We start from the raw sequence: 23,746 nt of genomic DNA on the forward strand, positions 1-23,746 counted from the left end.
ATGGTCTCCGCCCGCCTGCTCGCGCTGCTGCTGTTCCTCGTGGGCGCCCCCGCCGCCGCCGCAGAGTCGGTAGGTGGTTGGAGATCCCCGGGGGGCCGACCGGCTCGGCGGTCCCTCCTTTGTTCCTGGGAGCCTGGGATGGGGGATGTTCGGGGACTGCGCTCTCCGCCCCCAACTAGGCGCCGAAACTTTGTTAGAAAATTTGCTCTGGGACCACAGGGAGGACCGGGGACTGCCCCTCCGCGCCGTGCGCCCTTAGCCTGTTGCTCCTCCCGCCTCCCCTGGCCTCAGCCCCGCTGCAGGCTCCAGGCTCGAAGGTGACCAAGACCATGTCAAGTCTTTACCCCCCCCCATCCGCGCCCCTTGCCTCGTTACGATCCTGGGATATGCTCGGAGCCCCAAACCCCTTCCTCTAGCTCTCTGTGGGCGCGCGGGGTGTGCAGCCCCGGAACCCAACCTGGCTTGGGGGGGCTCTGTGGGGCCCTGCACCACACACGGGGGAGTGGAGGACGAAGCCCTGACCTTGGTTCTGGCCCTGGCCCTGTCACTGACTTGTCACATGGAAAAGACTTTGTCCCAACTAGGTCTCAGTTTCCCCCATCTGCACAAAAGGCAGGGGACCGGCGCTTGTCTAGGGTCCTTACTGATTGGACTCTGATCTGCTGGCGGTGATAGAAGGACTGGTTTAGGTTTCCTAGGGAGGTGAGCGTCTGCATATACAAGAAGTGTGTTTGTTTTGCTGAACCGCAGGTGGGGAGATTGAAACCCCAGCCTTGAGTGGGGTGAAGGAAACTGGGGAGAGAAGGCCTCAGCTGAGAGAAGGCTCATCTCGCTGGTTCAGTCCTAGTTTACAAACGCCCTGACCCCTCCAGCCAGGGAGCAGGGAGGCAATCTTATCCAGGAAGTTGGGGGCACGGGAATGGCTAGGAGAGAGGCCCTGCCCCCCAAGAGCCTGGGCCTTGTGTCCCCTTAGTGTCCTTAAGTCCTGACTTCAAGAGGGCCTGAGTCCCAGGAGTTTAATCATTAAAGGTAATTCCTTTGAAAGCCCTGGGGCTCCTACTTCCCTGAGCTCACTTAGAGGAAAGTCATTTCTCCATAGCAGCTGGCTTCTGTTGGGGAATGGATGAGACTCTGAGCAAATAGGCCACTCAGGGTTGTTCCAGACAGGTGGTGATGATAGCGAGTACTTACTATATGCCCAGCCTGTTCTAAGGGCGTTACAAGTAGCAGTTTGATTAATTTCCACATCAACCCAACTGTTGACTATTCCTAAACTCCCGCAGCAAGAGAAGTTAAGTAACATGACCAAGGTCACAGAGCTAATAGGGGCAGAGCTGGATTCAAATTTAGGCAGCCAGGCTCTGGAGTCCTTGCTTCTACTCCTCTGAATTCCTCTATGCGTGGCTGCTGTGGGGTCCCAGCTCAGGCCCTCTAGTGTGGCTTATAATCTGTTGAGATTTGGGCCTGGAGGTCCTCAAGGAATTCTGAGGTGGAGGGAAGCAGAGGCCAGTGTAGGGTGATGATGCCACCAAGCCAAGGGCAGCCTTGGCAAGAGGTTAGCAGCTGAGCCTGGACTAGATAGAACTCAAGACTTCTGTCTCTCTGGTGGTGTCGTGGTTAAGCTTGGGTACTAACAGAAAGGTCAGCAGTTTGAATCTACCAGTTATTGTGTAGGAGAAAGATGTGGCAGTCAGCTTCCTAAAGACTTAGATCTTCGGAAACCTCATGAGTCGGGCTGGTTCTACTCTGTCCTGTAGGGTTGCTATGTGTTGAAATCAACTCAATGCAATGGGTTTGGTTTTGGTTTGGTGGTGTGCCCTTAACTAGGCCTAAAGGATGCATTAGATTGGAGCTGTTGAGGAGACGTCCATTGGACAGTGGATGGTGTTGCTTGGTTGGGGAGATGTCTGTTAGATGTTGGATGGTGTCACTCTGGGCAGTGGGGGGAAAAAGAGGGAAGGACCTAGGAGGCTGCTGAGGTCACCACATGGGCAGTCACATGGCAGTCTTGCTCCAAGGCTGCTGAGCCTGCAGGTGCTTTGAGATGAGTAGACAGCTGTGCCCTGGGGCTGTCAGAAGGAGGCTGTGTCATTTCTGTGTAGGGTGACCAAACAGCTGGGGGAGAAGTGAGCCCTGGGCAGCTGCTTCCTGAGAGAGGTGTCCCTCTCTCATCTTGGCTTCAGCTCTCTCGATCTTGGCTAATGTCACAGAACTTCCACGTCTAATTGGGTCATAGGGTTTCCCCTTTTCCCCCCGCCCCCTTCCTTCCTAGTTTGTGGCTGGAAAAATCAGGCCTAGTCACAGCTGGCTTAGACCATGGAGATGGTCCATCAGACCTTTCATTTTGCAGGTGGAGAAGCACAGAGGCCTGAGAAGAAGAGTTTTGCCAATGGCAGTTATGACTTGAGTGCTTTCCATATGCCAGGCCTGGTGCATTTTATCCTTGCAAAAACCCGGGGTGTGGGAATTGTACTATGCCCACTTTACAGATGAGGAAACAGGTCAAACGGGTACCACTTGGTGTAGCAGAAGGAGTTCTGGTGGTGTAGTGGCCATTTTGCTGCTAACCAGAAGGTCGGCAGTTCAAACCCACCAGCTGCTCTGTGGAGAGACGATGGGACAATCTACATCCATGAATATATACCTCCTCAGAAATCCAATGGGTGCCGCTATGAGTTGGAATTGACTTGATGGCAGTGAATTTGGTGTTTTTGGTGTAGCAGAGAGCATCCAGGCCACCAGAATCTCTGTCCAGGAGTCCCCCTCCTCAATGTGCTTTTGGGACCCCTGCCCACATTTTAGGTTTAAGCTAAAGGCCTGCTCTCTCCCTGAGTGGTGCCCCGCCTCCCCAGTGCCACAGCTACCTTCCCAGGGGAAGGAGCCCAGGTGAGCACCCAGCTGCCCTCTTCACTGCTTGGCGGGATTGCCGTCCTAAACCAGTTCTTCCTGCCCCGCTGGGAGCATTCCTCTACTCTGTTCCCTGCCACTCCTTCGCTGGCCAATTAAAGGCAGCCTTGTTTTGGGAGCTGGATCACTCTCCCCCCGCACCCCCGCAGAGGTGCTGCTGCCCAGGGGCATAGCCCACTGACTTGGCACTGTTGTTGTTGTTGTTGTTGTTATTTGCCATCGAGTCGGCCCGACTCATAGCGACCCCTCCTTGGGCTTCCAAGGCAGTATCACTACGGAAGTAGGAATGCCCAACCTTCCTTCCGAGGAGTGGCTGGTGTTAGGCCCAGGCAATTCTGGGGACGTGTCCCCCACCCACCGGGTGCACTTGAGCTTATGGATGTTTCTGGTCTGCTTGAGAGTTTGCTCCTTGACTGCAAGAAGTAGGGGTGGAAGCGGAAGGTCAGGGGGTTCTAGGACCCTTGAGTGGCCAGTGAGAGCTCTTGGGACCTCTTGAGATCTGAGAGAATATTTGGGTCACTTTTTTTTTTGTTTGTTTTTTAATTGTGATTTGGGTGAAAGTTAGCAGATTCTTTTCCATACAGGAGTTCATAGTGTATGAATGTTTCATTTATTTTGTGTCATGACATCGGCTGCAATTCCCCACAATGTAACAGCTCTCTTCCCACTTCCTCCCTGTAGTTACCTCTTCCCTGTGTCCTTTTTTCCTGTGCATTCCTGCCCCCTGAGCTATCTCTCTGTGCAAATACTGCCTTTCTCTTCTCCCATGATTGATCATTCTAAGGAGTATATCTACCTGATGTAAATGTTCAGCCCATATGCCCATCTATTGTTTGGCTGGAAGCCACAGGAGTGACTTCAGTTCCAAACCTGAAGAGCAACTAGGGGTCATAGTCTCAGGGGGTCTCACCAGGCTCTATCAGACCAGTAAACCTGGTCTTTTTCTTTTCTTTTATGATTTTGAGTTTTGTTCCACATTGTTCTCCCACTCTATCCAGGATCTCCTGCACTGTTCCCTTTCCGAGTGGTTGACAGTGGTAGCCGGGCACCATCTAGTTCTGGTCTCATGGTCATATATTGTACCACACTTTGGATGGAGAGCTCTGTGACATTGGGAGGGAGGTCCCTTTCCCTCTTGGGCTGACATCCCCCATCTGTAAAATGTGAGATTTGAAGTCAAGAGCCCTTTTTCAGCTCTGACATTTTATTGTTGTCAGGTGCCTTCCAGCGATGTTTGACTCAAAGCGAGTCTATGTGGCACAGCAGAACTGCCTCATAGGGTCCTCTAGGTTGTAATCCTTATGGAAACATATTGCCAGGTCTTCTCCTGGGTAGCAGCTGAGTGCATTCTAATGCCAACCTTTCAGTTTGCAGCCGAGTGCCTAAATGTTGCAACACCAGGGTTCCTTGACATTCTGTTAGTAGTTAATAATTAATTAAATATCTACGATGCAGTGTACAAGAGGCCAAGGAAACCGTAAAGACACTAAGGCACTCCCTTACTGGAAGAAATTCGTGGTTCGTGAGTGGGAAAAAGAAAAACCCCAAGCCCACTGCCATTGAGTCAGTTTCGACTCATAGTGACCCTATAGGACAGGGTAGAGCTGCCCATAGGGTCTCCAAGGCAGTAAAAGCCGGATACAAGTAGACTGCCTTTTACTTCTGCCGCAGAGTGGGTTTGAACTGACAATCTTGACGGTTAGCAGCTGAATGCTTTAACCTTTGCACCACCAGAGCTCCATAGAAGGACCTCTTGGGATCCCCTGAGGGTTCATAAGGGAAGCATACCAAAATTCTGAGTCCCCCACGCACACACCCGGGGTAGAACTCTGCTGTTAGTGGTTAGTGAAATACCTGTCCCGTGTAGTTAGTACTTGGACAGTGTTTGTATAAATGAACAAATTCGCACATGTGATTTCATTCCGAAGGTGCATCAGGGTTATTTATTTCTAGCTAAATGTCTCCCAGTGATAGGTGAGCTAAGTATCATTATCTCCATTTTACAAAAAAAACTGATGCTTAGGGAAAAGTAGTGGTTCGTGCAAGGTCAGAACCAGGTCCGATGGATCATGCACGATGTCTGGTTGAAGCGTCCTTAGAGAACACTCCACATGAATGAGGAAATCTGTTGGAGGTGCAGTGCTTTGGAGTCGCTGGGTTGCTGGATTGACCTTGAGCATGCCCTGCCTCTGGGTCTCCCTGCCATCAACAGTCAAATGTGGAGGTTGGACCAGTGCCCCCTAAGGGTCCCTCTAGTTCTCAAAGCCCAGTGATGGGGAAGGAACACATTCTTGCCCGCCTTGGTAATGACTCACAACAAGTCCTAGTCTCAGAAGAGAAAGGGAGGGGGGCATTCAGCTCCTGCCATCCCCAGCTCCTGGAAACCATGAGCTTTTCCAAGGACGTGGAGTTCTGAGCTGGTGGCTTGAATGAGGAATTGAGGGAGCCAGGCTGGGCTTACAGCCCCAGCTCCCTCTTAGAGGAACTGGCTCCTAGCTATTCTCCAGCCTCAGGGACTGGACGGGTGGGTGTGATTTCCAAAGAATGCTTAAAATTGGGAGAAGGGGCTGACAGAGCGTCGTGAGTCACTGGGGAAGAAGAGCTTGTCTGCCTGAGTCACCCATGTCCTTTCAAACTCTTGGCTAATAGGATGGCTCTGGGGTGGGGGTGTTGGAATGGGCTCATGAGTCTTGCCTTGTCTTTGGGAGCCTATTAGAGAGAGTGCCGGTGTCTCAGTGTCCAGAGCCTTGAGGAGACTTACAGGAAATCCTAGGCCCTAAACAGTCACAGCCCCTTGCCTGTGTGTGGATGTGAATCACCAGTCCTCAAAATTAGTCATTAGACCTCTGCAGAGCAAGGGGGCACTGGTCTGAGTTATAGGGCCCTGCTGCTGGTACAGCCCACATTTGATTTGACCCCCAGGTTCTCAGCTTACCATCATCCTCTCCTTAATTCCCGGGGCTGACACGAAACTTTAGTGGTTTGGAGTTAGGCAGCACCTGTTAAGTCCACCTCTTACTACCTGTGTGACTTTGGACATGTACGCACACTCTGGGAGTCTCCACTTCCTTGTCCATGAGATCATAGGATGATTGTGGTGCGGTTAAAACTGCAAATAAAGGCACCTAGTACTATACCAGGAGTGCTTAGGTGGCGCAGTGGATAAACGCATGGCTAGTAACCAAAAAGTTGGTTGTTCAGACCCCCTCAGTGGCTCTGAGAGAGAAAGACCTGTGATCTGTTACCATAAAGATTACAGCCTAGAAAACTATAAACCAAAAAACAAATTCACTGCCATTGAGTCATTTTTTCCAACTTATAGTGACCCCTCCTTGGGTTTCCAAGGGGGTATCTCTACAGAAGTAGATTGCCCAATCTTCCTTCCGAGGAGTGGCTGGTGGCTTTGAAACGCCAGCCTTCTGCTTAGCAGTCAGATGCCTTATAGGGCAGTTCTACTCTGTCCCATAGGGTCACTATGAGTTGAAATTGCACCAAACACCAACATTACTATGTCTGGTGGGGAGGGGGTCTTCCCTTGGTGATAGCTTCCTTGTCCAGGCCACCCTGATGCCAGGTGGTCCTGCACATTTGAGGGTTCCACCCCCAGGGCCCTGGAAAGCTTTCTCCCCCTCCTCCGTTTCTTCCCTACAGCTGGGAGGTGTGTAGGGTGGAGCTGATGGAGCCCAAATCTCCTATTTGTTTATCTTAGAAGTGGGCTGTTTGCTAATTATCAGATGGGTTTATATTTAAACAAGAACTAGTTCCTGGCAGCCCCACCCCGCCTGCCAGCATTAGCAGGAACCCAGTGCTGAGCTGTTTGGAGTCTGGTGGGAAAAGGGGCCTGGAAGGTTTGCAGCCGGTACAGGACCACCCAGGACACTGCCCAGGACTTGGGGGGCCACCCCCTGCGTTGAGGGCCTTGTTCTGTCGGAGGAGAGATAAAGCTTGTTGTCTTAAGGAGGCTGGAGGAATTGCAAATACCACTTTGGGCTTTGTGGGGGGCGGGTGGAGAGGACAGAAAAGGTGTGTGTTCTGAAAAGCCAGTTTTCATTGCAGGTGCCGTGGAGAGGGAGGGAGGAAGATGTTTGTCACCAGTGGGCACCTGACTTAACCCTAAGAGAGCAAGAAGCCTGCCTTCTGGGCTGCTTTGTTATTAACTCTGATGACCTTTGGACACCTTCCTGCACCTCGCTGGGCCCTGGGCCCTTCTTGCCCTGTCTGTGGGGCTGGCCTGCTGGAAAGCAGAGTTTCATAGCCAGGATTCCAAAACCTGAGTCCCAGCCCCAGCCCTGCCACTCACCCAGGGATGAGCGAGCAAGCAGTTAATAAGTCACTTTGCTGGTGAAAGGCCCAGCGTCCTCTGTAAAACATGGGTGCTGACACTCGTACCACTCAAGGATTGTAATTGGTGTTTGGCAAACTGTAAAGTGCTGGCATGGCACAACGGTGAAGCAGTTGACTGCTAACTAAAAGGTTGGTGGTTCGAACCCATCCAGTGACTCCAACTCGCCCTGTGTCCCCTCTGGAGAAAGAGCTGGTATATCTTCTGTTACATGGGGTCACTGTGAACTGGAATTGACGTGACAGCACCTACCAACAAACCCAAGTGCTGGCTTAAGTCGACTTGCTTGTTGTGGATGAGGGCTCTTCGCCTGGTCACAGGGTCGGCTTCACAGAGGTGATGTCTGTGCTTCTGGCCGGACTTCCATTGAAACACTGAAAATTAACATTGAAAACAGTTACAGTTCTTGCGGTTCAGACCTCAGAGGGCTCCAAAAACCAAAACACCAAACCCACTGCCCTTGAGTTAATTCCAACTCATAACGACCCCCGTTGGGTTTTTGAGGTGGTAAATATTTACCAAAGTAGATTGCTGTGTCTTCCTTCCTCGGAGTGGCTGGTAGGTTTGAACCGTCAACCTTCTGGTTAGCAGTCAAATGCTTTAGGCGTTGTGCCACCAGGGCCCCTTCAGAGGCTCCAGGACTCCCTCCAAAAGATCCACTCTGTGACCTTAACAGTTGCTTCCAGCTTTGACCTTCCACAGTTGTCATCGCCCCCTCTGTGTTCCCACCGCCTCCACCCTCTTTTGTACCCACCAAATTCAACCTTCCCACCCTTGGGCCAGGCCCTCCTACTCGGCACCCCTCTTTTCCCAGCATTCCCCTACTTCCCTGTCCTTCAAGACCAGGGAGCTCAGCTGCCCCACTTTTCTCTGGCACACAGTAGAAGAGGCTGCTACAGTCAGGTGACACCTGGGGGGATGGAAAAGGGAGGCAGGGAGCGGCTGGTATGTGTGGAAACTGTGACTTGGTGGAGAGGCCTTTTGGTCGGTGGTGGCCTGTGAGGACTGGCTGTACCACGAGACCCTCGTGCCATGGGGGTGTGGCAGAGCAGTCACCGCAGTGGGTGACGCTCCTAACCCTGGGGAAACCCAGCCAGGAGATGTCTGTGGGACAGTCTGCCCCGGTCTGGAGCAGTGACTTTCCCCGGCGGCGGAGGCTGGGAAGGGGCAGGAAGCCAGCACCCAGGGCTGATCTCATCAGCTGGGACAAGGCCGCTGTGGAAGCTGCCGACTGCTCTCTGAGAACACGGGGCGCTTGTTTACGTCCCTAGAGTCTCCCGCCCTCGGATCCAGCAGAGATTTTGGGTCCACTGCCTAGAAGACAAGCCTGAGCTTCAATGCACCTCTGTCTCCGAGGCCCTGAGGGAGCCAGCCCCCTCCCGGCTGTCTCCGCCGTCATCGGAGCAGTGCCCAGCTTGGTTACAAGGCCTCCAGACAGAGGGAGGCTTGTCTCTTTGAAAGCTCTTTTCCAGGTGGGGAAACCGAGGCCCAGACAATCTCCCAGAGTCACCCCAAGAGTTAGTGGTAACAGTGCTGGATTGCCTCCTGGCAGGTGGATGTCCAGAGTCCCCAGAAGTCTCCATGCCCCCTTCCTAGCTAGCACCCCACCGTCCCAGAGCCCCTGCTGTGAGAATGGGCTGCCCTGGAGGGTTGGGTGTCCAAAAGCTGGCTGCTGGCAGTGCCAGGCCTGGCTTTCTGAGTGATTGTGTTCCGAGTAACCTGACCTTGGAGTAGGCAGAGCCTGCCATTCGAACCCCTACCCCACCCCCACCCCAGACCTGGCTTAACCCTTCAGGTACCAGGCTATGGAATGCTGTAAGATTTCTTTTTTATGTTCTAGAATTTTTTGTCCCCAAGGCTAATCAGGAAATTCCCTGAGGGTACAGGCCCTCAAGCAGAATTCCAGGTGTCTGGTGACACTGCTGTTTGCTTTTTCTAGAAAGGAACTTTCCTCTGCTTCCGTCTGGTTAGGACAGGTCCTCAAAGCTGTGTGACCTGGGGCAGGTCTCTGCCCATCTCTGAGTCTGTTCTTTTCTTTTGCACAATTTGAATGGACCTGATCGGTTATTGCAAAGTTTATGGTCTAAGAAGGAAAAAATAACCCAGGGTAGGGCATGTCCCTTTACAGTTTGCAAATTTTCCAACCAGCTTCTTTCCAGCAATAGAGCTTTGTCTGTAACTTTTCCCAGATCTCCAGCCCTTTTAGCATGGACCCCTTGCCATGGAGTTGATTCCGACTTAACAGCGACCCTGTAAGACAGAGTAGAAGTGCTCCATGGGGTTTCCAAGGCTGTAAGTCTTCAAGGAAGCAGACTGCCTTATTTTTCTCCTGTGGAGCAGCTGGTAGGTTCCAGCTGCTGACTTTGAGTGGTACTTTAACCACTGCACCACCAGGGCCCCTGAGGGAGGGCAGGTGAGGGTTAATAATAGTTGCTACTCATTGAGCACCTGCTGTGTGCTGGGCCATGCTCACACTACTAAATGCCTTTCAATCACTTAGTCTTTATTGCCCTGCAAGATGTTATCAGCCCTGGTTATAGAGAGGAAACTGAGGCTTCAGGATGTGAAATAAATTCCCAGGCTCCTATAGTTAGGCACGGAGCCCCGGTGGGCACCGCGGTTATGCGCTTGGTTGCTAACCAAATCAGCCCTCCGTGGGAGAAAGATGTGGCTGTCTACTTCTGTCTAGAAAGAAGAGTAGGAAGTGGCAGGGCTGTGATTTGCATGTAGGTTTATGTGGAACCTGTATGGTGGTGGAATCTTCATTTCCCCAGATGTATGGGCCCCAGTGTTTGCTCATTAGGGGGGAAGTCTGGCCCTTGACAAGTGGAGTGGGGGAGGACGTGATTATGGGGGATCTCCTGCCAGAATCACTCTGGTGGGTTCAGAAATTGGAGCCCAGGGTACTCATGTCCCTGTCCCCCACCCCACCCCCATTTGCCCAGGTACCCTTCAAGTCTCCCCTCCCCAAAGAAGCCTGGGTCAAGTTTGCCCCTGACCCTACCTCCCCTGGGAGGAGCCAGGTGGGGGAGGGAGGGCTCTCCTACCCTCTCTCTCCTCTCCCTCACCAGTTCACAGTTAACCAAGACCTGACCCTGAACTCCTCCCTGGTGCCCAAGCCAAGTTTCTGTTCTTTAGTTTAAGCAATACTCACTTTCACCTTTGTTGACACCTGGGCCAGGGGAAGGGGTGCCCTGGAGCCCAGGCTGGCTGCGGCTGGGCTGCAGGGTGAGGGTGGGGAGGTACAGAGTGGGCGGCAGTGAGAAGACTGGTGGTGGTCAGGTGTGCATTTGAACAGGATCTGGCTTTGGATCCTTGCGCTGTGGCTTTGCAGCTGGGACGCTGTGGCTGACCCACCCAACTGAACCTCAGTTTCCTCCTCTGCAGATGGAGAGAGCACCTTTCTGGGCTGCTGAGCCAATTCAGTGAGCTCATGTTGAGAAAGGACCCAGCATATACAAATACTGGGTATTGGTCACCCCAACCTCCATACTCTCCTGGGGTGACACAGCTTACGACTCTTTGAGTAGGATAGGGTCGACATCCTCCTTCCACGTCCATTCCTATAACCTAAGGACTGATGGATGGGGAGTATGTCTAGAGTCAAGACCCTTAGCGGCAGTCAGGACCCTTGCGGGGAGCAGAGAGACAGGTCTGGCCTGGGAGCCAGCAGGCCTGGGTCCCAAGTCCAGCTTTGCTGCCAGCCATTGGGTGTCTGCTGTTATAAAATGAGCCCGTTGGGCTCTGTGGCCTCAGTTACCTTCTTTTGGCAGGTGTCAGTCCCTGTGGAACACAACAACAGCTACTCCTTCTTCTTTCTGGTTCAGGAAGAATTGCTAACCCTCTAGGCACCGGTTCCAGGTGCTCTGTAGCCATGGGGGCCAGCAGGGTCTGAACAAAGCCCACTGCCTTATTCAGCTCATGATTTCTGTTGTGTGTCTGTGCAGAGGACAAAGATGCGGGGACCTGAGGGCCCAGAGAGGATGCGTGGGCATGCACACATGTGAACACACGTGCCTGGGCAGGGTGGGGTGAGCTGAGAACAGACCACATCCTTAGCCAGGAGCAGGGTGGGGTCCCTCTCTGGTCAGGACTGGGTCTGGCTGCTGGGTGGCCTGATTCTTCAAAGCCACCCCAGACTGAATGGGCCTTGTCTAAAGAGGGTGGGGGAGGGGAGGGCTATTGGCGCCTCTTCCCCACCCCCACCCCTTACAAAAAGAGGAACGAGTACCCACAATTCCATGGGGCTTGGCCCTGTCTGGCTGGCGTAGTCTAAAAGGGCTCCTACTTCAGAGTTTCCTCTCTCGTCAGGGGTCAGGGGCAGAGAGGGTGCCCCTGGAGCTCCGGGAGGACTTAATTTCCTGTGTTCTCCCTTCAGCATCGCCTCCAGCTTCTTCCAAGCCTCCTGACTTGCTGTGAAAGGGAAGACCAGGCTCACATGATGCCTCCTCTGAGGGAGGCCTTTTAGGAGGTCCCTAGGTTCATGCTCAATGACTAAAGGTTAGCGGTTCAAACCCTCCCAGCCATGCTGCAGAGGAAAGATTTGCTATCTGCTTGGGTTCCTGGTGGGCAGGGCCATTATCTCCTTTCTGTGTGACCTTGGACAAGTGACTTGACCTTTCTGAGCTCCTCCTGGCCTTTGCACCTCTGCATTGTTGTGGTTAAGTGCCTTTGAGCCTGTCGAGGCTCATAGCGATCCAATGAGATGGTAGAACTGCCCCATAGGATTTTCCAGGCTGTAATCTTTAAAGGAGTAGCTCGCCAGATCTTTCTTGCATGGAGCTGCTCAGTAGGTTCAAACCACCAGCCTTTTTGGTTAGCAGCCGAGCACTTAACCATTGCGCCACCAGGTCACACTCCATCTCTACAAAACGGGCTATCAAGGGTTCCTACTTAGCGCTAGCTTGGTAAACCACAGAGGAACCGCAGTTGTAGGTTCTAGGCCTGAGGGAATGCGCAGCAGAAGCGGGGGTCGGAGCCTAGAGACCCCGCCCTAGGTAAGGCAGATTGCACAAACCAAAGCCGCAGGCACGGTCTGTGTGCGGGAGGGCCGGAATTCCAGCGCCAGCAGCTCTACAGCTCCTGATTCCGGAGTCGTGAAGTCATCCCTAACTGGCCCTTAACCCCTTCTGGCTCCCCACCCCCACGGGTGCCAAGCATTCAGCAGATTCCTCCGCCCCGGGGGCAGGGGGGGCATCTGCCCACTGCCTTCCGGGCGTCCTTCCGGGAATCCAGCCTTCCGGGAATCCAGCGTGTTGCCCTTGGAGGTTGGAGAGGGCGCGACAGGCAGGTTCCGCCCCCTCTCCCCGGAAGCCAGGGGTGAAGTACCGCAGGAAGAGCCTGGCCTGGAAGTGGCCTTCCTGGGCCTCTTTTGCGATCATAACCTTGATTTAGGATCGGATACCCAGGCTCCTTTATACATTAGCGATGTGGCTAACTTGCTGTGTGATCTTGGACATGCGTGTCACTGCCTCGTTTGGGGCTCCAGTTCATCCAAGTTCTGTGAAATGTGGACAGACCAGCTATTTTGCCAGGGTCTCAGCAGCTGGTATGCTGTGGTTCTAACAGCCTCCACTCCCCACACTTAAGGAGTCAGGGGTGGAAGATGAGAATGTCTTCCAGAGGGGTGTGTGTGGGTGTGTACTGAGGTGAATCAAAAGCCCCACGTCTTCTGACAAATAGTAGGTACTTTAATATTTGAATTCTGCTTTCTGTCCCCCCACCAAGTATTGAAGGAGCTTTATTTTCCACTCAGCTAACTAGGAGATGGAAGCAGAGTAGCCTATGGGGCTGATGGGCTGCGGGACTCTGGGAGATTTCTTTGCCACCCTCAGCCATGCAGTGCCTGCTAACCAGAAGGTTGGGAGTTCAAACCCACCAGCTGCCCCCTGGAAGGAAGATGGGGCAACCTGCTTCTTTAAAGATTTACCACCTGGGAAACCCAGTGGGCCTCACTGTGAGTCAGATGCAACTTGGTGGCAGTGAGTTTGGGGTTTCTTGGTGAGGGTTGACTTCAGATTCTGCTGCAATAGATGATGTTTTCATGGGGTAGAAGACAGAAACCACCAGTGGATGCTGGAATGGGTAGTCTGTGAGAGGAAGGACTCAGGTCCACAAGGTGCCAGCCCAAAAGAAGTTTATTTGAATAGATGTTTGCAAGACTCCTTAACAGCCTGCAATATGGGATGACACAGCCTTGCTTGCTGAAAGTAAAGAGGACTTGAAGCACTTACTGATGAAGATCAAAGACTACAACCTTCAGTGTGGATTATACCTCAACATAAAACAAAAATGCTCACAGGTGGACTAATGAGCAGCAACATAATGATAATCAGAGAAAAGACTGAAGTTGTCAAGGATTTCATTTTACTGGGATCTGCAATCAATGCCTGTGGAAGCAGTAGTCAAGAAATCACATGACGTATTGCATCGGGCAAATCTGCTGCAAAAGAACTCTTTAAAGTGTTAACAAAGCAAAGATGTCTCTTTGAGGACTAAGGTGTCTCTGACCCAAATCATGGTATTTTCAATCTCCTCATACGCATGTAAAAGCTGGACAATGAGTTGTTGTAGTTATGTGCCGTCGAGTCGGACCTGACTCATAGCGACCCCTCCTTGGATTTCCGAGGCAGTATCACTACGGAAGTAGATTGCCCCATCTTCCTTCCAAGGAGTGGCTGGTGGGTTTGAACCGCCAGCCTTCTGGTTAGCAGTCAAGTGCCTTAGCCACTATGCTACCAGAGTTCCTAAGGACAATGAGTAAGGAAGGCTAAAGAACAATTGGAAGGAAGGTTGGGCAATCTACTTCCATAGTGATACTGCCTCGGAAAACCAAGGAGGGGTCGCTGTGAGGTCCGACTCAACGGCACAAAACAACAACAACAACAAACAGTTGATGCATTTGAATTATGATGTTGGCAAAGAGTATCAAATACACGGTGGACTGCCAGAATAACAAACAAAATCTGTCTTGGAAGAAGTACAGCCAGAACGCTACTTTAGAAGTGAGGATGGTGAGATTTCATCGCGTGCAGTTTGGACATGTTACCAAGAGGGACCAGTCCCTGGAGAAGGACATCACGTTTGGTAAAGCAGAGGGTCAACGGAAAAAGGACGACGTCTCCACAGAATGGACTGACACGGTGCTGCAGCAATGGGCTTCGACATAGCAGTGACTGAGGGTGTTATTGGCCTGTTATACACAGGGTTGCTGTGAGTGGGCTCCTAACAGCAATTCGACACTCTTGAGTCACCAGTCCTGAGCCCCACCCTGACGTAGGGCTGCCCCGAGGGGTGGGTGAGCTAGCCCTGCCTGTCTCAGCCTAGTCTGACTCAGCTGGGAAAGGTGTCCTTGGCTGGACAGGGGCAAGGCCAGCAGCCCTGTCCCTGCTGGGTCAGGTGTGAATCAGCTGCTGGTACCGCAGAGAACTCTTGAGTGTTGAGTGTTGGCCCTCGAGCTGGTCTGTGTGGCTCTGGAGTCAGGCAGCCTGGGTGTTCATTCTTCTGTTTTCTACTCGTGTAGCCAAATGGCAATGATGTTGTGTATTTAATGCCCAGTTTCCTCGATTGTAAATGGGGTTAGCAACACCCTCAGAGTTATGAAGAATAGAGCCTGGTGGCTCTGGTCTGGGTAGTGGTTAAACAAAAGGTAAGCGATTCAAACCCACCAGCTGCTCTGTGAGAGGTAGACAGTCTGCTTCTATAAAGATTTAGGAGCTTTGGTGATGTAGGGGTTAAAGCATTTGGTTGCTCACCAAAAGGTTGGCAGTTCAAACCCACCAGCCACTCTGTGGGAGACTACTGTAAAGATTTACAGCCTTGGAAACCCTGTGGGGGCGGTCCTACTCTGTCCTGAAGGGTCGCCCAGTCAGAATCAGAATCGGCTTGATGACTGTAGGTCTGGCTTTTGGTTTTAGTCATGTTGACATTTTCATTATTATCATCGTTATAATTTTGATTATCATCTTTCTGTTGATTGGGGAGCCCTCGTGGCAGAGTGGTTAGAGCACTTGGGTGCTAACCAGAAGGTCCTTGGTTCGAACCCATCAGCTGCTCCCTGGAAGAAATGTGGCAGTTGGCTTCTGTAAAGATCCCAGCCTTGGAAACCCTGTGGGGTAGTTCCACTCTGTCCTATAGGGTCACTGTGATTCAATTCAAAGTCAACTCAACAATAGGTTTGATTTGGGGTTTTATTATTTGTATTGGCCCAGAATGATAAAGAGTCTAGCCTGAGGTCACACAGCAAGTTAGGGGCAGGGTCCAGGGTTGAGGCCTCCGGACTCTCACCTGGCCACCTTCCACCCCAGGTTTGCCTTCTACCACCCCAGGTCACTCCCCACATGCCTTCACTTCTGCCTTTCTGGGTATAGGAGCGGTTGTAGAAACCAGGGGGCTGTTGGCTGATGTGTCCTTGTTTCACCCCTAGATCCGAGAGACTGAAGTCATCGACCCCCAGGACCTCCTAGAAGGCCGATACTTTTCTGGAGCCCTGCCAGACGATGAGGATGTGGGGGGCCCGGGACAGGAACCCGATGACTTTGAGCTGTCTGGCTCTGGAGATCTGGGTACGAGTGTGTGATAGTCAGGACACAGCTGGAGACAGTTGGTGGTCTCACCCCCAGTAGGTTGTCTGGGCCTTGAGACTCCTAAAAGTGCCCCTCCTCCCCCTCAAAAGGAAGGGAAACAAAAGGAACTGGACTAACCTTTTCTAACCCTGAGACCCTCTGTGCCAAGTTGTTTGTTGATTCAGTAGCTCTGGTAGCATAGTGGCTAAAGCACTTGACTGCTAACCAGAAGGCTGGCAGTTCAAACCCACCACCACTCCTCGGAAGGAAGGTTGGGCAATCCTACTTCCGTAGTGATACTGCCTCGGAAACCCAAGGAGGGGTCGCTATGAGTCGGGGGGAACTCGATGGCACATAACAACAACAACAACAATCCTGAGACCCTCTGTGCCAAGTTGTTTGTTGATTCAGTAGGTTTGTAGCTCTGGGTGTTTTGAGCACCAGCCTGAACTGGCCTGGTAGCCTCCTCCTTTTGGCCTGAGGGCATGGTGTGGGTGGGAGGTGAGAGAAGAGGAGGAGGAGGGTTGGTAGTGTCTTTTTTCCTTTGGAAAGAAAAGCATCAAGTCTGGAGCCAGGTACGGAGGTGGGAGTAGGGAACAAAAACCAAGCCTCTGCTTCTTTGGGAGTGTTGGGGGGGTGGGGATGACAGGGACCAGACCCCTGTCAGGATCTTTCTAGGGCTTTGAGGCCACAGAGAACTGCTGAGAATGTCTTCCCATGTGCATGGTGGTGTCACCGTTCAGAGTTTGAGTTTTGCAATCACACAGTCCTGAGTTCAAACCTCTGCTCTGTGTGACGGCTGAGCCCCAGTTTCCTAATCTGTAAAATGGGAATAATAATGATCGTATGTAAGTAGTGGAGGGTCTGAACTGAGTTGAAGCTAGTACCAAGCACATACCGACATATGGTGAATATTTTCATATATAATGATTGTAATTTTGAGTTGTGCGTCTCAAACTCTAATGCCTTGGAGATTTTGTTAAAATGCTGATTCACATTCAGTAGACCCTGAAATTCTACATTTCTGACCAGTGCCCAGGTGATGCTGTTGGTCACTGCACCCCACACTTTATGGAGCCAAGGGTGTGGCGTTGACAAAACACTTGCCCCGCTACCAGTTTACAGCTTCCTTCTCCCTAACAGTCAGGGAGGCAGCTCTTAGGACCTCATTTTACAGAGGAGATGACTAAGGCCGGTTTGGGGTGGAAATGATGACTGACTGGACTTGGAGCAGTCAGGGGTGGGTCGTGAATTAGGGGTCCCCCTTTAGCCATGGCTGAAGGGGTCATCGCCTGGGATAGCCGACTAACACATAGCCTTTCTGACCCTGCAGATGACTCAGAGCACCCCAGGATCTCCCCTGAACTCATCCATCCCTTGGTAAGTGGCTACATACTGTTGCCTCCCCTGCGACCTTGCTTCTCGCATACACACTGACTGAGGGAGGCAGAAAATACAGCCTCTGTATGGACAGAGCGTGTGTGTGTGTGTGTGTGTGTGTGTGTGTGTGTCTGTCTGTCTGTCTGACCTCACTGTGCCCAAAGGCTTTTTTATCTTTCACCATGGGCCTGGCTGCAGGTCAGAGATAGCCCATCACTGCCCCCCAGGGATAAACATCCCACCCCTTATTGTGCCTTGTAGGTGTTTCCCAGCATTGACATCAAATTACATACATAATTCAGTGTATTGCCTTCATCACTTAATGAAATAACTTCATCCGTTAGTGCACTCGGGAGTCTTTCTTCACATCATTCAATGTTCTTACTCATTTTTATAGGCTGCATAATTGTTCACCCAGTTCCACTTATTGGTGGAAACATTGTTGATAATTTTTTGACATTTTAAAATTACAATACAGTAGCAAGCATCTTTTACACATGTATCTCTGATGAGTCCTGGAAGCAAAATTGCTGCTTTAAAACAATTTTGCTGCCTTAAAGCAAGTTTGCAGGTTTTGCCAAGCAGCCCTCCTGAGTGGTTCCCTGACCTACAGTGAGCAGGACCCCTGAGGCCTGGCTCAGACTGCTATTCTCCACTTGGGACAGATTGACTAGAAAAGTCAGGTTAAGGATTTGGCAGCATCGCTTCTGAGAAAGGGTTGTTGATTTCCGCTCTAGGACCTGGGCTAGCCTGAGAGATGGTCCTTTCCTCACCGTTTGTCTCCTGATCTGGGTCCCTCCCCAACCTGGGCTGAGTGTTGAGCTCTTCTCTCCCTTCCCTCCGTCCAGGTGCCTCTAGATAACCACATTCCTGAGAGGGCAAGGCCTGTGGACCGGGTCCCCACTGAACCCAAAGAGCTGGAGGAGAATGAGGTCATCCCCAAGAGGATCTCGCCCTTTGAAGGGGACGAGGATGTGTCCAACAGGGTGTCCATGTCCAGCACAGCCCAGGGCAGTGGCATCTTTGAGAGGACAGAGGTCTTGGCAGGTAAGGTCTCACGCCCCTACCTTGAAGGGGGAAGTGGGCTTTGGCGGATGGAACATCTGGGCAGAGATGACCTGGCCCACAAGGCTCCTTTTGCCCCTTCTCTTTGATGCAGCTTAGTACAGACCCCGGGGCACTGAAGAACTCGTAACTACCTTGAGAGGTAGCTCTGTCTGTGTACAAGTACTGGGATGGCACAAACATTTAAGTGCTCTAGTACTAGCTGAAAAGTTAGTGGTTCAAACCCACCCAGAGGCTCCTTGAAGGACACTTGGCAATCTGCTTGAAAATGCTGTGGAGGAGTTCTGCCTTGGAGCTCCAAGAGTCAGAATCGCAGCGAAGGGAGCAACAGCTGGCTTGGTGTGGAGCCTGGTGGAGGAGGGGGGAGATTGCATATCAAAAATCTCGAAAGATTAGGCAGGAGTCATTCACTTACCTTAAGCCTTTCATGCTATTTTTCAAAGCACTTTCACAGCCACTCTGCGGAAGGAAGACTGTTCAATCTACTTCCTCAGAAACCCAGTGGTGGTCTCTGTGAGTCAGAATCGACTCAATGGCAGTGGGTTTTGGTTTTTCACAGCTTGGGTTTGGCATCCGGGAAGTTAATCATGAGAAATAACTTCCTTTAATAGCCTGGCAGTTCCTTAAGATAGAATTGGTGTTCTGGTTCCCTAGTGCTGCTCTGACAAGAATATACCACAAATGGGATGGCCTTAACAAACAGGAGTTTATTCTTACAATTTGGAGCTTTAAGTCCAAGTTCAAAGTGCCAGGCTCTAGGGGCTGGATGAAAGCCCCTCAACCTTGGAGTCCAGCTCTTCCTTCTGCTCCTGGCCCACCGGAGCTAGAGGCGTTTCTTCACTCAGACAGCAACTGGCTGCTGAGGCTGAGAAGCCCCAAGGTTGACAAGTAAAAAGGCACAGTTCCAATGTTACGGATCCACACGGCAGGCCATTAACTTGAATCCATTGTAAGTCCCAAGGTTGGCAGAGCATAGCAGGCTGCTGAGCAACAACACGTCTACATGCAGGGTCCAAGTGTGCCAAAGGCTAGAGACAGTTCCCAAAGGCTTCTCCTTATATACAGGAAGCAGACCACATACCCAAAGGCAGCTACCCAGCTGCCTGTGGTAGAGCCCACCATGGAGTTGATTGCCAGTCTCCTCATGGGGATTAACTACCACCAGCTGCCCAGCCACTCAGCCAGGCCCAGCCAAGTTGACACACAAACATAACCACCATATTTGGCTTCCCTATAGGCTCTGTCGCTTGCTAGGCTTTGTGACCTTGGCTTGAGAGCCTTTTGAACTCCATGAGGCTCTGTTTCCTTATCTATAAAATGGATACAATGTTACCTTGCTGGGTTGGTGTCACCATGCCATCAGAAACAGAATATGAAACAGTTTTGCAAACCATAAAGGGCTCTTCTGATTTCTTAGCATCTGTCATTTAATCTCAGTGACCTTTGATGTAGGTGGGTCACAGGCTGTCTTCATGTGGCAGATTAAGAAACTGAAAGTTAAAGAGGTTAAGTGTCTGGCCTCAGTACAGGGAGCTCTTCCTCATATAAGGCTATTGAGGTGTAATACCATTGAGGGAAAAGTTCTGTCCCAGGCGTGAAGCTTCAGGAACAGCTTTATCCAGCTGGCTGGGGGGCCTTTAGCTGGGGTGATGACTGGCTTTGGAAGCCCTGGAGGTGGGTGTGGTCTCCAAGGTTGCGGGTGGCCAGAGGGAGCTCCCTTTCTAGCTGACCCATCTGGATGAACCAGCCCAGTGAGTGGGTGTCATGGGCCTTGGGAATCAAGGTGAGCAGCTTGGAGGATCCTCTGTGAGAAGGGTTGGGGGAGAGCCCTGTGCTAACCAACCTTCAGGGTCCTGCCTCCAGCCAAGCCAGATAAAGGATCTTGTCTGCATCTGGCAGATCTGGGATTTTGGCCCCAGGTAACTCTTGTCCTGTGTGGCCTCTTAGAACCTGAGCCAGTGTTCTTTATAGCTTTCCTTCACTACTTCATGTGCGTTGTGGGGTGGGGGGGTACTGTCAGAACTAGAGAGACCCTTAGAGACCATCTAGTCTTACAGGTAGGAGTCCTGTTAACTGAGAGGTTGACAGTTCACGTCCACCCAGTGGCTCAGTGGGAGGAAGACCCCATAAATGTTACAGCCGAGAAAACCCAATGGGGCAGTTCTGCTCTGTCATGCAGGGCTGCTGAGTGAAAATTGACTCGGTGGCACACGTCTTGTAGGTTTCAAACCTAGAAGTATTTTAGGGATAAATCTCTCTGGCACATTTGGGATTTGCATGAGGTTTTGCTGCAACCAATAAGGGTTTCTGTGCTTTCAAAGAGAAGTTTAAAAACCACGGAGCTAGTCTTACCAGCTGTTGTTTATACCTGAGGAGACCAAGGCCCAGGAAAAGCAGACCACTTGCCATGGGCCACACAGCAAGAGACAGGACTGATGGTGTTACAGATAATGATATACTGTGGGTTACATTCCATGTGGAGCTCTGGTGGAGTAGTGCCTGAGGCATTTGATTGCTAACCAAAAGGCTGCCGGTTCAAACCCACCAGCCACTCCTTCAAAAGCAGGTTGGGCAACCTACTTCTGTAGTGATGACGGCCTTGGAAACCCAAGGAGGGGTCGCCATGAGTCAGATCTGACTCCACAGCAGTGAGTTTTTTTTTTTTTTTTTTTAATTTCATGTATAGCCCAGTGGTTAAGAGCTAGTTCTGCTCCCACCCCCTTACTGGCTGTGTGATCTCCAGCATGTTCCTTCAGCTTTTTCATTGCAAAATGGAAATAATAATCCCCATCTCATCGGTGTGGCATAGGATGAAATACATTAATCCATTTAAAGTGCTTGGAACGGTGCACTTGGATCTTCCCCGTTGAGAATTACACACGTGGAGGACTCTCCGGTGGAGAGTTGTTGTTGAGCAGTTTCTCAGTAGCACCTGGGAGTGGTCAGGTGCTTGCTGTGTGAGCACGTGATGTATGTGCCCCCCCAAGTCCCCACAGCAGCCTTATCAGGCAGGTAGGGTTATCTGTGCTCTGCCAGATAAGGAAACTGAGTAAGTAACTGACTTCCCCAAGGTCACAAAACCAGGGCATCACCGGGCTCTGAACCTAGCCCTTTTAGGTTTTTACCTTGATCCTGTGAGCAATCCCAGCCCAGACCAAGGGCCTGATGGAGGAGCTGGGGTCGTCGGAGGGGAGGGGGATGGAAACAGGAATGGAGGTGAGGGCTCCCTCTCACCATCAGGTGAGGCCTGATGCCCTGTGTTTACAGGCAACTCCGGGGGCGGGCGGGGGGGAGCCCTTCGCTGCTGCTTCATAGAACTGTGGCCCAGAGAGGACCTCACCTGGCTCCTCAGTGCCAATCTGCCCCCATTCTGTGTATCAGTTTGGGCTGGAGAAATAATCGTCTTAGCCTGACTAAGACCGAATTAGGGGACTCAGTCTGCCACAGAAAGGATCCTGGGAGACCTCCTGCCCCCTCAGCACACAGGTATGAGCCAGCAGGCCACCTGGCATGTAGGAGAGAGAACAGACGTTGTGCTCCAAGACTCCTGAGGGTGGAAGTCCACATGTGCTGGCGCCCTTGGGCACTGCTCCTCTGAGCTCAGTTAGTGTCATTCATTAATCAGTGCTGCTGTGCCGAGCCCAAGACAGGGTGCCGCTGTTGTTGGCTTTGAAAGCCTCTCATAGCTGCTGCATGGGACAGAGAAGAACTGCCCCATAAGGTTGTCGAGGCTGTCGTCTTCACTGGAGCCAGTCTGCCAGCTTGCTCTTTCCTGGAGCCACTGAATGGGTTCTCAGTACTGATCTTTAGGTTAGCAGCTGAGCACTTACCCATTGTGCCACCAGGGCTCCTTCCTGGGTGCTGGGAACACACATAGAAACCACAGAGGCTCACAGTGAAGGAGTATCGAGCATAGACTGTGAAGTGGGCACACTTCTAAGCACTGTAAGTGGATTAATTTATTGCATCCCATGACAGGCCTTTGAGGGAGGGATTATTATTTCCAGTTTGCAATGAAAAAGCTGAAGGAACGTGCCCAGGATCACACAGCCAGTAAGGGGATGAGGTAGAACTCGGCCTTAATGCTGGGCTATAATGTGAGACTATAAACCACTGTAAAGCATTATTTATGACAACAGCAGCAGCTGCCATTGAGTCAGTTCTGACTCACGGTGAGCCCTCCCTATGCACCGGGGTAGACCTGTGCTCCAGGGGGTCTTCAGTAGCTGACTTTTTGGACGTAGATCAGCAGGTCTTTTGTTTTGAGGCTTCTCTAGGCAGACTCGAACTGCCAGCCTTTCAGGTAGCAGCTCACTGAGTGCACTAACCGCCTGTACCATCACCCAGGGACTCGTCTCTAACATAGTGTGTCTATATCAGCATACTCTGGTGGGGTAGTGCCTAAGGCATTTGACTGCTAACCAGAAGGTTGGCGGTTCAAACCCAATGGCCACTCCACAGAAGGAAGACTGAGTAGTCTACTTCCGTAAAGATTTACCACCTCAGAAACCCAAAGTGGGGTCGCTATGAGTTGGAATTGACTGGACGGCAGTGAGTTTGGTTTGGTTCTTGGTATATGTGTGTATGGTAGTGTACACCTGTGCGTACATGGAAGTGAAGGCCCGTGTTAGATATGTGTGTGCACAGAGGAAGGGCTAGAGTGTACCACCAGGGTAAGGATGTCTGGAGGTGTTTACAGAGCCTGCGATTTTCTGGCTCAGTTAGTGCTAAGCTGCTCCTGCGGAACCTCCCTGGTGTCTAGACAGCCTGGACTTTGGACTTGGACAGACTTGGATTAGAACAGTGGCTTGGCTACTCTGGCCTTGTGATCTTAAGTGACTCGACTTCTCCAAGCCTAGAGAGTCCCTTCTCATAAATAAGGTCCTGAGCATTTAATGAGGCATCAGATGCCTGACCCAGGTGGTGGGGAGGGTGAGGATGTAGAGGGTTGGAAGGGAAGTGATTGGAAGTGGGGAGGGGGGTCTTAGTTATCTGGTGCTGTTAGAACAGAAGAGTACAAGGGGGGGGGGCTTTAACACACAGAAATCTATTTTCTCAGTGTAGGGGGCTCGAAGTCCGATTGAGGGTGCCAGCTCTAGGGGATGGGTTAGGGTTGGGGTTGCTTAATCTGCTCTTTTAAACATCAAAAGAGATTGACTTAACACACCCTACACTGATACGGCCTTGTTGACATAATGAAGACAACCCGTTCCCAAATTGTACATAACCACAGATACAGGGGTTAGGAATCACAGCATAGAGTTTTGGGGACACAGTTCAGTCCAAGGCCCTCCCTGCTGAGTGGCTCTCACCCTCCCGTGTCTCTTTCTCTCCAGCTCTGATTGTCGGTGGCGTCGTGGGCACCCTCTTTGCCACGTTCCTGGTCCTGCTGCTGGTATACCGCATGAAGAAGAAAGATGAGGGCAGTTACGACCTGGGCAAGAAGCCCATTTACAAAAAAGCCCCCACCAATGAGTTCTACGCGTGA

The 23,746-nt window shown here is 51.6% G+C and overlaps 1 protein-coding gene across 1 annotated transcript; it reads left to right on the forward strand.

Moving 5' to 3' along the window:
* SDC4 (syndecan 4) lies at positions 1-23,746 on the forward strand. The gene is made up of 5 exons (XM_007938450.1): positions 1-69; positions 15,675-15,813; positions 17,147-17,193; positions 18,042-18,240; positions 23,595-23,746. Exons 1-5 carry the CDS (start codon positions 1-3, stop codon positions 23,744-23,746), a joined length of 606 nt encoding a protein of 201 aa, XP_007936641.1.

Source organism: Orycteropus afer, unplaced genomic scaffold (genome assembly GCF_000298275.1).
Source record: "Orycteropus afer afer isolate SDZICR_OR568_19922 unplaced genomic scaffold, OryAfe1.0 scaffold00049, whole genome shotgun sequence".
In the NCBI taxonomy this organism is placed as follows: domain Eukaryota; kingdom Metazoa; phylum Chordata; class Mammalia; order Tubulidentata; family Orycteropodidae; genus Orycteropus; species Orycteropus afer.

Coding starts and splice junctions, on each gene's coding strand:
- SDC4 (XM_007938450.1), top strand. CDS start 1: ATGGTCTCCGCCCGCCTGCTCGCGCTGCTGCTGTTCCTCGTGGGCGCC. Junction 15,814..17,146: donor GTCTGGCTCTGGAGATCTGG/GTACGAGTGTGT, acceptor CTGACCCTGCAG/ATGACTCAGAGCACCCCAGG. Junction 18,241..23,594: donor GAGGACAGAGGTCTTGGCAG/GTAAGGTCTCAC, acceptor CTTTCTCTCCAG/CTCTGATTGTCGGTGGCGTC.